This window comes from Spermophilus citellus (assembly GCF_964194105.1).
Source record: "Spermophilus citellus genome assembly, chromosome: 4".
Lineage (NCBI taxonomy): Eukaryota > Metazoa > Chordata > Mammalia > Rodentia > Sciuridae > Spermophilus > Spermophilus citellus.
The window spans coordinates 109,573,222-109,591,010 of record NC_138185.1 but is presented as its reverse complement, the minus strand read 5'-3'; the positions used below and the strand labels follow the sequence as shown (position 1 = coordinate 109,591,010).

The 17,789-nt window shown below is 35.6% G+C and overlaps 1 protein-coding gene and 1 pseudogene across 5 annotated transcripts in view; both read right to left on the bottom strand.

The window, feature by feature from the left end:
* Nucleotides 1–17,789, bottom strand: part of MYO9A (myosin IXA) — a 266,957-nt gene that overhangs the window by 206,768 nt on the left and 42,400 nt on the right. For all 4 annotated transcript variants that reach the window (XM_081290716.1, XM_081290714.1, XM_081290715.1 and 1 more), the window contains exon 2: nt 13,547–14,460. In XM_081290716.1, coding sequence (XP_081146842.1) covers nt 13,547–14,386 — 840 coding nt within the window. In that variant the 5' untranslated portion in view covers nt 14,387–14,460. The remainder of the gene's footprint in view (nt 1–13,546; nt 14,461–17,789) is intronic.
* Nucleotides 16,954–17,136, bottom strand: LOC308647613 (translation machinery-associated protein 7-like; annotated as a pseudogene). The gene has a single exon. The product of its transcript is annotated as a translation machinery-associated protein 7-like (transcript).

The window sequence follows — 17,789 nt, the reverse complement described above, 5'->3', positions numbered from 1 at the left end:
CAACAAATGTTTGTGAGGATGTGGGGCGGGGGGAGGTACTTATGCAATGCTGGTGGGACTAAATTGGTCAACCACTATGGAAAGCAGTATGGAGATTCCTCAGAAAACTTGAAATAGAACCACCATTTGAGGGGCTGGGGATGTGGCTCAAGCGGTAGCGCGCTCGCCTGGCGTGCGTGTGGCCCGGGTTCCATCCTCAGCACCACATACCAACAAAGATGTTGTGTCCGCCGAGAACTAAGAAAAAATAAATAAATATTAAAAATTCTCTCTCTCTCTCTCTCTCTCTCTCTCTGTCCCCCTCTCTCTCACTCTCTCTTTAAAAAAAAAAAAAAGAACCACCATTTGAGCCAGTTATCCCACTCCTCGGTATATACCCAAAGGACTTAAAATCATCATACTATAGTGATGCAGCCACATCAATGTTTATAGCAGCTCAATTCACAATAGCTAAGCTATGCCCTTCAACAGAAGAATGAATAAAGAAAAGATGGTATATGTGTGTATATAACACAATGGAATATTACTCAGCCATAAAGAAAACTGAAATTATGGCATTTGCTGGTAAATGGAGGGAACTTGAGACTATCATGCTAAGCATAATAAGCCAGTCCCAAAAACCCAAAGGCCAAATGTTCTTTCTGATATGCAGATTCTAACACACAATGAGGAGGAGAGGGAAGAAAAGAAGTTCACTGGATTAGACAAAGGGAAGGGAGATGGAAATAGGAAAGACAGTAGAATGAAACGCACATAACTTTCCTATGTTCATTTATGAATATACAACCATATAATTCCACATCATGTTCAACCGTAAGAATGGGATCAAATTAAAATGTTATACTCCATGTATGTATAATATGTCAAAATACACTCTACTCTCATATATATCTAAAAAGAAAAAATTTTTCAAAAACCAGAAGCATCAGTATCACCTGAAATTTGTTAGACAAAATTCTCAGACACTTCACACAACTACCAAGTCAGAAATTCTAAGGATAAAGCTCATCAATTTATTTCAATAACATCTTCCAGTGGTTCAAATGTAATATAAAGTTTGAAAAGCAGTGTTCTATTTAGTAGATATGCACTTAAATGTCCATGAAATTTCTCTTTTTAAAAAAGTTATCAACAAAAAATTAAAGGGGGCTGGGAATGTAGCTCACACAGTAGAGTGCTTGTCTTACACGCACAAGGCTCAACACCACACACACAAAAAAAAGTTAAAGTGATACTAGTAGCAAAGACACACACATTCATGAAAATTTCCTCATGTATGCTTACATTCCACTATATCTAAATAAGTGATGTGAAGAGTTCAGGTTCTCAAATACCACCAAACCCTGTGACCTATACACACAAAAAAGGTTGGCAGTGGTGAGCTCTGAATGACTGAATGTTTTCTCTATTCTTCCCTTTCCTTTTCCACCAGAAAAAGTTTTTTCCAAGGAATTTAGAAAAACAGCATAGAACCATAAAATGGAGAAATGCTGATATCAAAGAAAAATTAATTTGTCAAATGCTTTATATTATGACAATATTTAACCCATTTTTAATCCATCATCCCAGATGTGCAACACATATAAAAATTAAATATAGTACATAATTATATGACACACAATTATGTTATAATAGTAAAATAATAAAGCCACATTATAATAATAAACATAATAAATACAGGAGCTCTAGATTGATTTCCAACCTATTTTAAAGCACCTATGTCAATTTTATTCAAATATCTGCAGAACTAAAAACTTGGGACATAATTGGTTAAAAAGGAAAATGTGGGCTTGGAAACACCTAAATGTGGATGAACAATTTATCAATCATTTATTTTCACATACGCTGCTTCTAATTCTACCCAATTTTACAACGTCAGTAGCCACTCAGAAGCTTTACCTGCTCTGTAAATTCTGATTACAACTTTATCACTTATGTGAAGTTATTTGGAACAATCTGAGAAATAGTTTTAGAACAGACATTTCATCACAAGGTTGTGTGGATGGCAAATAACAATGAGACAGCAGGTTCAATATCACTAGCTATTAGAGAATTCCAACTAAGGCCATGATATACCCACTAAAACACTACTTCACCCTTGCACAGATAGCTTTCAAAAGAGAGAAAGAAAAATTGGCATTGCCAAGTGCTGCTGAGGATATGGAGCAACTAAAATGTTAACACTCTTGGTGGGAAAGCAAAATGGTACAGCAACTCTGGAAACCCATTTGACGATTTCTTACACACGTGCGCACACACACACACGCACAAAAGTTTAATATCCTATTACAAAACAACCCAGCAATTTCAATTTTTGAAAAGATCACTGAAAGTGAGATCAGTAAAAACAGCTAAGTAAGAACCTCTGAAAATTCTTTCCTACATAAAAGAAACAAGAATGCTGATTAAAAACTAGTTTTAGTCAACTTTTTAAGAATTGTGAAAGTCAGCCAATGGCTTGTAACAAGCCTCAGTAGGGAGGCATTTAATAAAGAAAAATAATTGAAAGTTAGTTTTTTTTTAAAAAAAAGCATTCATTGTAGAATTTTCACTTGCACTATTACTATCCCTCTCTCCCTAGCTGAAAACTGAAGAGAAAACTAACATCCTACAATAATAGTTGGGGTTTTTGTTTGTTTGTTTAATATTTATTTTTTAGTAGTAGTAGACATAATACCTTAATTTTGCTTATTTATTTTTATGTGGTGCTGAGGATCGAGCCCAGGTCTTCACACGTGCTAGTCGAACGCTCTACTGCTAAGCCACAATCCCAGCCCCTTTTTTTTTAAAGCACTAATCGGAGCTCTCCCAAATACTATTTCCCACAATTTGAACTGTCTGGTACTTCCCTGGAAAAACTCAAAAGTGTTGTCTTTATTTGACCTAAATCTGAGCTCATTCACGAGAATAGCCTCTCCATATTCTCTATACCACCATGAGTGTCAAAAAGAATCAGAGGCAAGTGTTTCAACATTCTAACTGCCTATAGTAATAATAACAGGATGGGGAGGTAGGAGAACACAAGCTCACCAAACCACTTAAAGGAACAGCTGGTGAGTGACAAGTGTGAAGTGGCTTCTGAAAAGATCTGAAATATTTCTGAGCATGTAGAAGGTCGTGTACATGCACAAGACTGCACATACTCAAGAATATTTACCTGCTCAGGAAAGACTTGAGATCCACATTTGAACTACAGATTCTGTGTTAGCAGGAAGTAAAAAGTAAGGCAGATTGACAATTGCCCGGCTGAGTGCTAGGCACTCAGCAATTTGATGGCTTCATGCAAAAAAAGAACACAGACACTACAGGATTAGTTCAGAAGTCATAAAAGAACCAAACAGTAACAAAAACAATAATCACAAATCCCAGGAAAATCTCATTTCCAAAAGCACCACATTAAAATACACACTTTTGGTGGGTTGAATTTTCCACAGACAATTATGATTTGAAAAACAGAAAAGTTTTGTTTTTGTTTTTTTCCAATCTGCATGTCTTTTGTCCTTCCTTGCCCAATTTCTCTGGCTACTCCAGTATAATATTGAATAGAAGTGGTGAAAGGAACATCCAAATTTTCTTTCTGATGTTAAAAGAAAGTGTTCAGTCTTTATTAATTGTGATGACAGGCAGGGTTTTGTGTTTAATCAGGAATGGATGTTGGAATTGCTCTTTCTGGGCCTATCTGAGATATATTTGTACTATATACTTCATATATATGTATATAAAGTTTGTTAATATAGTACATTCCATTGATGGGAGTTCAAATGTTAAACCATCCTTACATTCCTGGGATAAACACTAGTTGGTTTAAGTGTAGTATCTTAATTTATTGTTAAATTCAGATTGCTAAAATTTTGTTCAGAATGTCTGCATTTGTTATCATGAGGAGTATTGTATTCTGTAAATTATTCCCCCCTCGGGATAATTCTGGTCTCATAGATTGTTGAGAAATCTTCCCTCCTATTTCTGAAAGAGTTTGCATAGAAAGTATAAACTTTTTTCCATCTTAAAGTGTTAGAATTGATTAATGGTGATCCGGACCCAGATTTCTTTGTGGGAAGATTTTTAATTTTTTTTTCAATTTTAAAAGTATATATACAGGGCTGGGTTTGTGGCTCAGTGGTAGAGTGCTTGCCTAGCAAGTGTGAGGACTGGGTTTGATACCCAGCACCACATAAAAAATGAATAAATAAATAAATCAGCAACTAAAAAAATTTTTTAAGTATATATAAGCACTTTTTATTATCCATTTCTTCTCCAGTGAACTTTGATAATTTGAATCTTTCAAAAAACTTGCTTAAATTGTCACATTGGCTAAAAGTTTATTTTAATATCCTTTATTATATGAAGCACTAGCATTTGATTATTTCTACTTTTCCTTACATTTAATTTGCTTTTATTTTTTTAATATCTTAGTGTGGTATGTAATCTAAATTATTTGAGATCCAACTTTTTAAAAAATATTTATTTTTTAGTTATAGGTGAACACAATGTCTATATTTTACTTTATGTGGTGCTGAGGATCAAACCCAGTGCCTCACACGTGCTAGGCAAGTGCTCTACCTCTGAACCACAACCCCACCCCCAACTATCTTTTGACTAGTCTTAGCACAACATTTTTTATTTTTTTTACTTTTAGCTTGTTTATTTTTAAAGAATTATGTGCAGTCAACTTGTCATTTTCTTTCTTATGTAATATGACCATCTCTAGATTTTTACTGGGGTTTTTATGTTGTTTCACTTGATGACATCCTCATGGTTACCTTTTAATCTATCTTCTTATTTCTTTTCTAATATTCCCACGTTTCCCAATTTAATTTCTCTATTTCTGACCCCTTTGTTTGGATTTTTTTTTTTGAGGTGAAATTCACAAAACATAAAATTAACCACTTAAGCCAAATGCAGTGGTGTACACCTATAATCCCAGAGGCTCAGGAAGCTGAGGCAGGAGGATTGCAAGTTCAAAGCCAGCCTCAGCAAAAAAGCGAGGCCCTAAGCAATTCAGTGAGACCCTGACTCTAAATAAAATACAAAACAGAGTTGGGAATGTGACTCAGTGGTCAAGTGTCCCTGAGTTCAATCCCTGGGTACCAGAAAAAAACAATTAACCGTTTAAAGTATAGAATTTAGTATTTAGTATGCTCACAATACTGTGCACAACTATTAACTTCTAATTCCAAAATATTTTTATTCCAAAACACCATATCATTACATTGTCACTCCCCGCTCTGTTCTTCCCTCAATCCCTATAAACTATCAGTTCTTTTGCTCTATCATAGGATTTACCTATTCTGGATATTTCATGTTAATGGAATCCTACAATATATAGTTGTGTGTCTGGCTCTTTCATTTAGTGTAATGTTATCAAGGTTCATCCACAGTGTAGCATGTTTTAGTATTTTACATCATTTTATGTGTTACGTTGAAACCTGACTCAAGAAATAAAAAGGGCTGAGGATGTGACTTAGTGTTTAAGCACCCATGAATTCAATCCCTAGTACTAAAAAATAAATTTTAAAAAATACAAGTCTTCTGGTGAAATTTTTTTTCTTTTTCCAGGGAAGAGGGAGGGTGTTCTAAATATAAAATCATGGTAACAGCAAATAAAGATAATCTGAATTCTTTTCCTATTTGAATCCCTTTAATTATCTTCTCTCGCCTGATTGGTCTGGCTACAGTTAGGAGTAGTGAGAGTAGATATCCTTGTCTTGTTTGTTTTTAGAGAAATGCTTTCCATTTTTCTCTGTTCAGTATGCTGGTCTTGGGTCTGTTGTATATAGCCTTTACAATTTTGAAATAAGTTCCTTTTCTCCCTAGTTTCTCTAGTGCTTTAAAGATGAATGGGTGCTGGGCTTTGTCAAATGCTTTTTTAACTCTATTTATGTGGTGAACTACATTTATTGATTCATGTATGTTGAAATGACCTTGCATCACTGGGATGAAAATCATTTGATTATGGTGCACTATTAATGTGATTTTTTAATGCAGCTTGCCAATATTTTATTAAGATTTTTGCAACTATGTTCATCAGGGATATTGGTATGAAGTTTTGAAGGTTTTTTTAATATTTATTTTTTGGTTAGACACAATACCTTTGTTTATTTATTTTTATGTGGTGCTGAGGATTGAACCCAAGGCCTTGTGCATGCTAGGCGAGCACTCTACCGCTGAGCCACAACCCCAGCCCGTGGGTATGAAGTTTTATTTCTTCAATGAGTCTGTCAGGTTTGGGTATCAGGGTGAAAGTGGCTTTATAGAAGCAATTTGGCAGCGTTTGTGTTTCCTCCTCTTCTATTTCATTGGATAATTTCGGGAGAATTAACATTATCTTCCTTAAAGGTCTGGTAGAACTAAGCTGAGAATCCATCTGATCCTGGGCTTTTTTTCTGTTGTTCTCGGAAAGTTTTTAATAGCTACTTCAATTTCATTGCTTGATACTAGTCTGCTTACATTTTCTATATTCTCATGGTTCATGGATAGGTCATATATCACTGGGAATTATCAATATCTTCAAGATTTTCTAGCTTATTATAATACAGAATTTTGAAATAGTTACTAATGATGCCCTAGATTTCAGAAGTGGCTGTGATATTTCCCTTTTCATCTCCAATTTTGATTTGAGTCTTCACTTTCTTTTGATTAGTTTGGCTGAGGTTTTATCAATCTTATTTACCTTTTCAAAGAAACAACTCTTGGTTTCATTGATCATTTGTATGTTTTTATTTTCAATTTCATTAATTTTGGCTCTGATATTATTTCCAGTCTTCTATGGATTCTGGAATTTTTCTACGGCCTTGAGCTATAACATCAGATTATTATTTGGTATACTTCTAACTCTTTAATGTAGAAATTCAGTGCTACAAACTTTCCTTTTATATAACTGCCTTCATATTGTCCCAGATATTCTGATACATGTACCTCTGTTCTCATTTGTTTCTAAGAATTTTATTTCTCCCCTCATTTCTTCTGTGATTCATTCCTCATTCAAAAGTATACTATTCAGGCCAGGTGCAGTGATGCACACCTGTAATCTCAGTGGCTCGGGATGCAGAGGCAGGAAGATCCCAAGTTCAAAGCTAGACTCAGCACTTTAGTGAGGTGCTAAGCAACTCAGTGAGACACTCTCTCTAAATAAAATACAAAATAGGACTGGAGATGTGGCTTAGTGGTTGAGTGCCCTGAGATCAACTCCCAGTATCCAAAAATCAAAAATCTATTCAATCTCCAGATGTTAAAATGGTTTCTGTTAGTCTTATCACTGAATTCTAATTTCATTTGATTATGATCTCATATAGAATGCAAGGAATTCTCTAAAATTTTTGTATTTGCTAAGATTTCCTTGGTGCCCTAAAATATGATCTATTTTAGAAAAATGTTCCATGTACTACTGAGAATAAAAAAGTTGTTGATGAATGAAACATTCTATAGCTGTCTGTTAGAAACATTTGATTAATAGTATTTGTCAGTTCCTGAAGAGTCTTTACTTAGTTTATGTCTGGATGACCTCTATCTAATGATGAGAGAGGGGTGCTGAAATCTCCCAGTATTATTGTATTTTGGTCTACTTTTTATATTGAGAAGGGTTTGTTTTTTTGTATGTAGGGAATAAATATTTACAATTACTGTATCTTGGGGAATAAATATTTACAATTACTGTCATGTCGTGGATGATTCTCTTAACCACTATGAAATTACCTTCTTTGTCTCTTCTGATTAATTTTGGCTAGAAGTCTACTATGTGTGATATGAGAATAGCTACTCCTCTCAGCTTTCACTTTCCATTTGCATACTAAATCGTTTCCCACCCTTTCATCTTCAGTCTGGGAATGTCTTTGCCTATAAGATCGAGTCTCTTCTAAATACCTAATGATTGGGTCTCCTTTCTTAATGCAATCTGCCAATCTGTGTCTTTTGATTGGAGAGTTTAGACTATTTACATCCAATGTTATTATAGAGAGATGATTTTTATGTCCTGCCATTTTATTTCTAATGCTTAATTCAGACTTGATTCCTCTTTAACTGACTATTCTTATAGATCACCTCACCCATATACCATTTTTCATTTTAATTTTTCATTTCTTCTACATGAAATATTTCATTATGTTTTATACTTCAGGTTTAGTGGCTATGAATTCTTTCAGTTTCTACTTATCAAAAAGGTTTTTATTTCATCTTTAATTATGAAGGATAGTTTTTCTGGATACAGCAATCTAGGTAGGCACGTGTTTTCTTCTGGCCTTTAGGGTCTAGGATGACAAATCACTTGAAATACAAATTGGTTTACCTCTAAATGTGACCTGCTACTTTTCTCTTGCAGTTTTTAAAATTCTATCATTATTCTGTATATTAGGCATTTTCTTTATATGTGTCTTAGAGAGGATCTTTTTTGATCTTGTCTATTTGAGGTTATGCTGGCATCTTATAATTAGATTTCCATCTTATTCCTAATATTTGGAAATTTTTGTTATCATTTCATTGAAAATATTGTGCATTCCTTTAGTTTGTATTTTGGAGCTTTCTTCCACCCCAATGATCCTTTTTTTTTTAAGCTGTCAATAGACCTTTATTTATTTATATGCAATGCTGAGAATCGAACACAGTGCCTCATATTAGGCAAATGCTCTAGCACTGAAATACAACCCCTGCCCGACCCCAGTGATTCTTAAATTTGGCCTCTTAATATTATCCCAGATATCTTGAATATTCTGGTCATGGTCTCTTAACAACTTATATATTATCAACTTTATTTTCAAGATCATATACTTTTATCTTCAAGGTCTATGAAAATATCTTCTAAGGGGTCTAATATATTGGTGATACTTTTCACTGAATTTTTAATTTGATTTACTAAGTCACTTCCACAATATCCATTTGGTTCTTTTTCAGAATCCCTTTTATGAAATTATCTTTTACTTTCTGTATTTTCCAAGTTCATTACTTATATCTTCTTTTAGCTCACTGAACATCTTAATTTTCTAAATTATTTCTCCATCATTTTCTCTAATGTGGTGTCAATGGGATCAGTTGTTGAAGGGTTGTTGGCTATTCTGGGTGACTTGTCTCTTTGCTTTTTCATATTGCTTATATGTCTACCCATCCGTTGGGATGATTATTGTCTTTTTCTTTTGTACAAGGGACTATTTAGTGAGCTTCCATCTCTTAAGGGCCCCAGGCTGGGTGAATATCCAGGAACTGATAGTTTCACTCACTGTGTGTCCTCTGCTATTCCCACTACAAGGACTACTTTGAGAGAAGACATTAAACCCTATTTACTACAGACACTTCAGAGCAAAGCTAAATACTAACCAACTTTAGAAAAAAAACAAAATTGTTGACAATATTCTCCACAGTTTCACTGATCCAGGTATAAACTTGTAGTACTGTTCTGGAATAGGTTGGAAAATTAGTTACTAATAGGAGTAAAATGGCTATTATATACAGGAGCTAAAAAAGGAAGGAAAGAAAAATTGGGCTAAACAAGAAAAAAGTGAAAAAGTAATGAAAAGATAGAAAAGAACCATAAAAAACTAAGGTAAAAAGAATAAAATGGGGCAGGGGGATTTAAGATAGTAGCAAGTAATGTAAGAGAAAAGAGGAGCTAAGAGGAACAAATGTAAACCTGAGCTAAAAAAAACAAAAAGAATGATTCCACTAAATGCTTTAAAACACTAGAAGAAATACAATCAAATGGATTGAGGGCACAATATCAAATTTTAGGGTAACAACTCTCAAATCAAAATGAGTAATATATGTATGATTCAAAGTTGACATTAGAACTGTTTACAATAAAACATGCCAAGGTGGAGAAAATTCTTATTGAGTCATCCTGGTTTGGACTTCATCAGTTTAGAAAATGCCCAACACTCTTCAGCTTTTGATTTCCCCCTAGAGGTTCTGGGGGCACAGGAGTAATATCCCTGGTTGCTGTGTACTTCCACCACCCAGCTCTCCATTCTTTTTTTAAATATTTATTTTTTAGTTGTAGGTAGACATACAATATCTTTTTATTTTTTTAATGTGGTGCTGAGGATCAAACCCAGTGCCCCAAACGTGCTAGGCAAGCAATCTACCATTGAGCCACTAACTCCAGCCCCCAGTTCTCCTTTTATTAGCCCAGGGGCCTAAGGCTGGATGCTCAGAGGGTTGCTTTGCTGCATCTGCTGGGTGTTTTTGTTGTATGCAACAGCACCCAGTACTTGGCTCAGGGCTGTTGCGCACCCGCTCACCTCCACACGCTCTCTTCAAAGTAGCATAGATCCTGGTGTCTGTCTGCAAGCACTGGACCAGTGGTTCTAGGCTCATGTGGCTGGTCTGCAGTGCAGAAGTGTTTCCCCTAAACCAGCAGATTGTGGACCAGTGTCCCTGCTCACCAATAATAGGCTCAGCCAGTCCAAGCTCCCCAGCTGATTAAAAATCACAGATGCCAACCCCCTCCACTGTCTAGAACAAAAACAACCTTTCCACCTGTGCATGAGCTCTCACTCCACAGCTGTGAATCATGGGCATACATTCTGGTTTCTGAATTCCTGTGGAAGATGTATGGAGGGCTGGGTCAGGTAAGCACTTCCTGGGAATGACCAGCTCTGGGGGCTGCTCCACCCCACTTCCCTTGTCCTCAGTGAGAAGGAAGGTGTTTCGGCAACTTTGGGCAAGTAGGGATCCTTCAAGTTTCTTCCAGACAAATAATTGAGACATGCTTATGCAGAGGTACTCCCTCTATTTTTATCTGTTGCTATCTGAAGGAAGGGAGAAGCTCTTTTTATTTATTTTAGAGAGGCTGACCACCTGTAGACTCCACAAAATGGCTGCCATAGCAAGAATGGCTTTCAGTCCACAATTTAGATTAAACTGCCTGATCTCCTCACTGATTCCACCTGTTTCTATCACATATCAATTTTGTCTGTTTTTCATTCCAACTGTTAAGAAAGTGATCTTGTGTGCTTTTCCTCTCCTTTTTTCTCCATTTCCTTCCCCCATCACACCACCCTAGTTCAGGTTCAAGATTAAGGAACTCTGTCCTTATTATTTTCCATTCTGATAACCTCTGTAACTCTTCAAGTTTCATACTGTCCAACATTGGGTCTTAGAGCATTTACTCTCTCACCCAGCTCTCTAGTCAACTGTTCCTTCACCATCTCCTTTCTGAGCTATTTAGGAATCCAGAGTCACTGCCTAGTTATACTCCACCATCTTTCTCTCTCCCTACTTGACATTTTCAAAGGTACCCAGGAGGCTGAGGTAGGAGGATAAAGTTCAAAACCAGTTTCAGCAAAAGCAAGGTGCTAAGCAACTCAGTGAGACCCTGTCTCTAAATAAAATACAAAAAGGGCTGGGGATGTGGCTCAGTGGTCAAGTGCCCCTGAATTCAATTCCCAGGAAGATCCAATTAAAAAAAGAATTTATCATATTGTACACCTTAAGTATGTACAGTTTATTGTAGTTCAATTAGACCTTATGAAATCTCTTAAAAACACAACAAAGTCAAGCATGGTAGCACATGCCTATCCTATAAATCCCAGCCACTAAGCAGGTAAAGTAGGAGGTGCTATTAATTAGAATATTAGATGTTCTCCAAAAGCTCATGTGAAAATCAATGCAAGAAAGCTTAGAGGTGAAATATTTGGGTTATGAGAGCCTTAACCTGGTCATTGTATTAATCCACTTGAATGGATTAACTGGGTGATAAATGTAGGCAGATAAGGTGTGGATGGTAGAGGTGGGTCATTAGGGACATGCCTTTAGGGATATTTATTTTGACCCAGATCTACAGTGTGCCCCTCCCTCCCCCTTGTTTCCTGGTGCCACATCCTAAGCAGCTTTTCTCCACCACACACTCCAACCATGATGTTCTGCCTCACCTCCAGACCCAAAGAGTGGAGTTGGTCATCTATGAACTGAGACTTCTGAAACATGGGTACCAAATAAACTTTTCATACTTTAAAATTATTCTTTCCCAGTCTTTTCGTCACAGTGACAAAAAAAGCTAACAGGAGGATTTCAAGTTTAAGGCCAGCTTGGACAACTTAGCAAAACCCTGTCTCAATTAAAATTAAAAACAGCTGGGGATGTAGCTCAGTGGGGTAAAGCAGTGCCTAGCATGTTAGCATGTGTGAGGCACTAGGTTCAATCCTCAGTTCCATAAAACACATACACATATACACACATACATACACACACACACACACACACACACACACAGTAATATGACCTCTTCCTTTCAGGTTTAAAAGAAAATTTGAATTCTCTTTTTCTTTTTTAATTGATAAGTAAAATATATTGATGGTATACAACATGATGTTTTCATTTATCTACATATCACGGAATAGGCAAACTGAGCAATTTACATATTAACTCATATTTATTATAAGAACATGTAAATTATTGTCTAAGAAATTTTCAAATACACATTATTATTAATCGGAATCACAATGTTGTAAAATAGATCTCTTGAACTTTTTTTTTTCCAGTTTTGGGTGGACACAACATCTTTATTTTATTTTATGTGGTGCTGAGGATCGAACCCAGCGCCCCACATATGCCAGGCGAGCGCGTTACCGCTTGAGCCACATCTCTAGCCCAATCTCTTGAACTTTTTCATCTTGTGTAACTGAGGTTTCATGCTCTTTGATCAATATCTCTTCAATCCCTAGTTGTTGTTTTTGTTTGTTTGTAGAACACAATACCTTTATTCCATTCATTTATTTTTATGTGGTACTGAGGATCGAACTCGGGGCCCTGCGCATGCTAGCCGAGCGCTCTACTGTTGAGCCACAATCCCAGCCCCTCAACCCCTAGTTCTTAATAACCATTATTTTATTGTTTTTATGCATTTGACTTTTTTGGATTATATATATAAGTGAGATCAATGCATTGTCTTTCTGTTATTCTCTTTCAACATGATAGTAATACTTCCACGGCATCGCACACAACAATAATCTCTACATTGGGGGGTGAGGGTTACCAAGAATTGAACTTAGGGGTACTTTACCACTGAGCTACATCTTCAGCCCTTTCTAAATTTTTATTTTGAGATAGGGTCTCACTCAATTCCTTACAGCTTCACTGAGTTACTGAGACTAGCCTCAAACTTGCAATTGAGTTAAGTTGCTGGGATCAGAGGTATGTGCCATTAACCCTGGCTAGTCTCTATATTCTTAAATCATTAAGAATTTCAATGCCAGGCACTCATTAAGGTTACAGAGACACAAATACACTGGCAAGAATATATTCCCCAAACACCTACTTCCATACCAAATTACAGGAGTCCTGCTCTGCTTTCTACCTTTCTAAGGAAAAGGATATCATTCCAGTCATCTCTATCTTTGCATCACTAATGACTTACCAAAGGATACTCTTCAAAAAAAAATTTTTTTTATTGCTCTCACACCCTTCAATCTTCCACATTACCTTTTCGCTTTGCCATCTTCCTGTTTCCCTTGATAACAGTGATGTTTGTGATTCTATATTTCATTTTATTTCATTTTCTCACATCTACCAGGTATTTTCTAAAGATATATTGAGGATAAGAAAACTATTTCTATACACTTACCTCAAGTACTGGTCCAGCTCCAAGAATAATCTGTTCTACTCCACTGGCAAATCCTTTCTGACTGAGTGCAGTAAGGTGGTGAATAAGAAAGTTTGTGCTTTGAGTCTTCCCAGAACCACTCTCTCCTGAAATCACAATGCACTGATTCTTTTTACGCTGAAGCATAGCATGATAAGCTACATCAGCCACTGCATATATGTGGGGCTCAAGTTTTCCCAATTGGTGGTTATCATACATTTTGACGTATTTGGGGTTATAAATAGGAAGAAATTTGAATGGGTTAATAACTATTAGAATACTGCCAACGTAGGTATAAATTTTTTCATGCTTAAAGCGATTTCGTAGGTTTTCTAAGAGAGTTTTCTCATTCAAGTCAGGTAAGCTACATAAATCATCAAAGTCTTTCTGTTGAGGCTGTGGAAGAAAACCTCGTTCCATCATCCTGCGTCGTTCTTCCGTTACCCGTAGCCATGACTGAAGGCTACCATAATGGATTGATCCATCAAGGTTTTTTTCCCGCAGAAGAAAGCGGTAGTCCTCTCCACTTAAGCGATTTTCCAGAGCCATTCGTGGCCACAACATCATTCGCTGAACTGGACAGTCTGTTGGATTGAGTATCCATTCTTCTCCACCAAATTCCTTTACCTCTGCTAAAACATAACATTTTGTTTTGTCTAGATGAAGTTTGTTTATAAGAGTGTCAATCACCTCAGCAGCTGTGGTGTTTTTCCTGGCAGGAACTGGACAGTAGATTGTCCCTTCTGAAATTGTCCCAGGATATATACGTAATGTATGTTCATTATCCTCAAAGCGTCGTCTTCCTCCATCACTTATATTCATATTGGATCCTGTCCCATCAGCATAAATAGTATGTGTTGTTCAAGATCATGCAAATCATTTTCTTGGTAAAAAAACTGTAATATAAAAGACGTGAAACATTTACAAGTCATATTAAACATTGCTGTCTGACGCTCAAAAAAGAAAGACTTAACAAACACATTCATTACATACATCTTTTAGAACACAAAATTCTCTCAGTACAGGAACAAGTACTGCAAATAGTCCCATTGAGACTACATCCTATTGTTCAAATAAAGAGTATTTTCTAAAACAGTAACTGGCAAAAAATATATACATACATTTCAATGTTTTGTTTTATCAACAATTCAGAATTTAAAAAGTACAATATCCCCTGATATTTCAAATGATTCTAAGTTACTTGGAATTAAAACCAAGTTTGTTCTTTATTCACTAAGGACTGGACTAAAGGACAGAATAATTACACAAAGCTAGTCCCCTTGCACCCAAATTTCTTAAAGATGATGCAAAAACAAGAAAGAATGCTTTCAGTGGTGCAAAAACTTTGTGAAATATATTAATTACAGAAAGATCAGAAAATAGCATTATAATCAAGAAAGCATGAGAGAAACCTGTTATGTAAATAGACATAGTTTCAAAGAACTCTGGGTTTTGACTCTCCTCTTGCCCAAGATGGGAGGACAGACAAGTTTGACCAGAGTAAGAAAAAGATTCTGCTGGACTTACTGAGCCAAATTGAAAATATTATACAAGTAGGCACCATTATAAATTTATTCAACCTCCTTTTGTCTTTTGATGTTAATATTCTACCTTTCCACCTAACCTCATTCCATTCCACATACCCTATCAATCTTCTCATATTCCCCAAACACTACTCTTTTACACCTCACTCAGAAAATAATTACCTACAAATGGTTTCTCAACCTCAATTTATTCTTATTTTCATTTCATCTCTATTCTTCAGTTCCTGTGTAGAGAAAAACTGTTCCACATCCTTTCCAGAACAAAACCTATTTCTTATTATCTCCATTAGTACTATGTCCTACCAAAAAAAATTTTCTCATCTGTCATCAACCTTCCTCTTTTTAGTTATTTCATCCTTTAACATATAATGTGCTATTTTTAAAAACAATAAAAATATTCAGTTATTTCAATATCATACTACCAAATATTTGTCAAAATCCTCTAATCAAGAAGCTTTGTTATCTTTTTCCTAGATGATATTTCAAATATACAGATTATGGAACATATAAAAAGCAACCATATATCTACTGCTCAAATTCAACAAGTTTGAAAACTGCTATGCTCACTCAAGACCATTTTTATAAACACATGTATTAAAAACAGTTAAAGCTCCCTCATTTGCTCTACGAGATGACCACTACCCAGAAGTTATTATTCCATGTTTTTGTATTTATATATAATACTGTTTTGTTTTTAATCTCTAAGAAATATTATCACACTATAGTCTACTTTTCACTTTAGTTTAATATCATTTTTCCTATTAACAGATGTAAAGTTCAATAATGGCTAAATAACATCCCATTTCATGATTCTACCACAGTTAATCAATTCACTCACTGCCCTCCTAGTGAATATTACGATAGTTCCAACATTACACTATGAAAACAATGCTGCAATTCTCACACGTGTCTCCTCATGTGTATTTGCTAGATTTTTCTCTTTATAATTAAGAGTAAAATTACTGCATTTGGAGTATCTTGACTTTGTCAGATATTAACAAAATGCTTTCCAAATGGTTACTCTAATGTCCATTTCAAACAAATGTAGCAGAGTTCAGACTTTTCTGTTTCCTTACTAAAAGTCAGTATTGTCAGAATATTGAGTTTCTGCCAATCTAAAGTACAAAAAGATTATTCTTTAATTTGCATCTCCTTGATTATTTGTGAAGATTGGCAACTCTAACCATCTCATTTGCCATTTGGGCTAAGTTGCTCATTCATTTTGATCTCCTTTTTTAATAAGGTGTCTTCTCCTTAACAGTTTAAATGAGTTTTTCATATATTACTTTTTTTTGGTATTTTAATCAGCTTTCAGTTGATTGTGTGGCAAAATCTCCTATCAACCAGGGACTTACCTCTTTTATTTACAAAACATTTTGTTATAGAGAAGTTTTTACTTTTTTAAATATTTTTTATTTTATTTATTTTTTAGTTGTTATTTATTTTTATGTGGTGCTAAGGATCGAACCCAGGGCCTCACACATGTGAGGTGAGCGCTCTACCACTGAGCCACAATCCCAGCCCCTAGAAGTTTTTACTTTTAAAGAGAAAATTTATTGATTCCTTATAGCTTGTCCTTTTTGTGTCTTTTCTCTCTCCACCCATCCGCCCCAGCCTTGTGGTGCTGGAAATTAAACCTAAGGCCTTGCTCAAGGTAGGCAAACAGAATATCGTTTAGTTACACCCACAATTTTTTTTTTAACAAAAGTTTATTCTTAAATTTACAACAGACTCCACACAACACTTCATTGTAGCTATAGGTGGCAAAAGATATTACAGTGGGGGTACTGGTGTTTCATAGGAATGGAATTAATGGTCACCATCATTTCAGGCACAAGAAACGAATTACTTTTTGCCAGATTTCTTAATTCCACCTGTGGCCAAGGGGCCCTTCCCAGTGGCCTTCACTTTTAGCTCCTCAAGTTTCTTCTACTCCTGTTTAAAAGCCTTTTCTTCCTCATCCATCTCCTTGGACTGCTTCTTAGGCTGTTTCAGGGGCTTCTTCTTGCTACCTTCACAGCTGGACATGGTGCCTGCCACCCCCACCTCAGACCTTGATCCCAAACCGGAAACACCCACAATTTTTTGAGACAGGAGTCTAAAAGGCCCAAGGTGGCCTCAACCTCAAAGTTGTTTCATCAATCTCCCAAATAGATGAGATTACAAATGCAACTCTGCATCCAGGTTGTTTTTTAGTAAACAACGGGAAAAAACGGTTGTATTTCATTCTTAATGCATGCTTGTTTTCACTAGTCATTTTACTTCACATAAATCTTTACAATTCTTCCCTTACAGTTTTTATTACTGTCATCCTCACTTTACAGATGATAGAACAAATGCAGAAAGATTATATAACTTGCCCAAAATCACAACTAGAATATGATAAAGATTTAAAAGCAGGCAGTCTGGCTCTAAAGTTTATTATCTCCTGGTAGTTTTTCTTTAAATACTTCTTTATGCTGAGGACATAAAGTTATCCTATATTTTCTTACAAAAGGCCTAGGTTTTCTGTTTTTTTGTTTTGTTTTGTTTTGTTTTTAGGTCTTTAATTCACATAATCTATTTTCAGGCTATTGTAAGACAGGGCTCTTAATTATTTCACTCCAACTCAAATTAACAATTAACCAGCACCTAATAGTCAACTCTCTGTGCACTGATATATAATGCCACCTTTGCCGCCT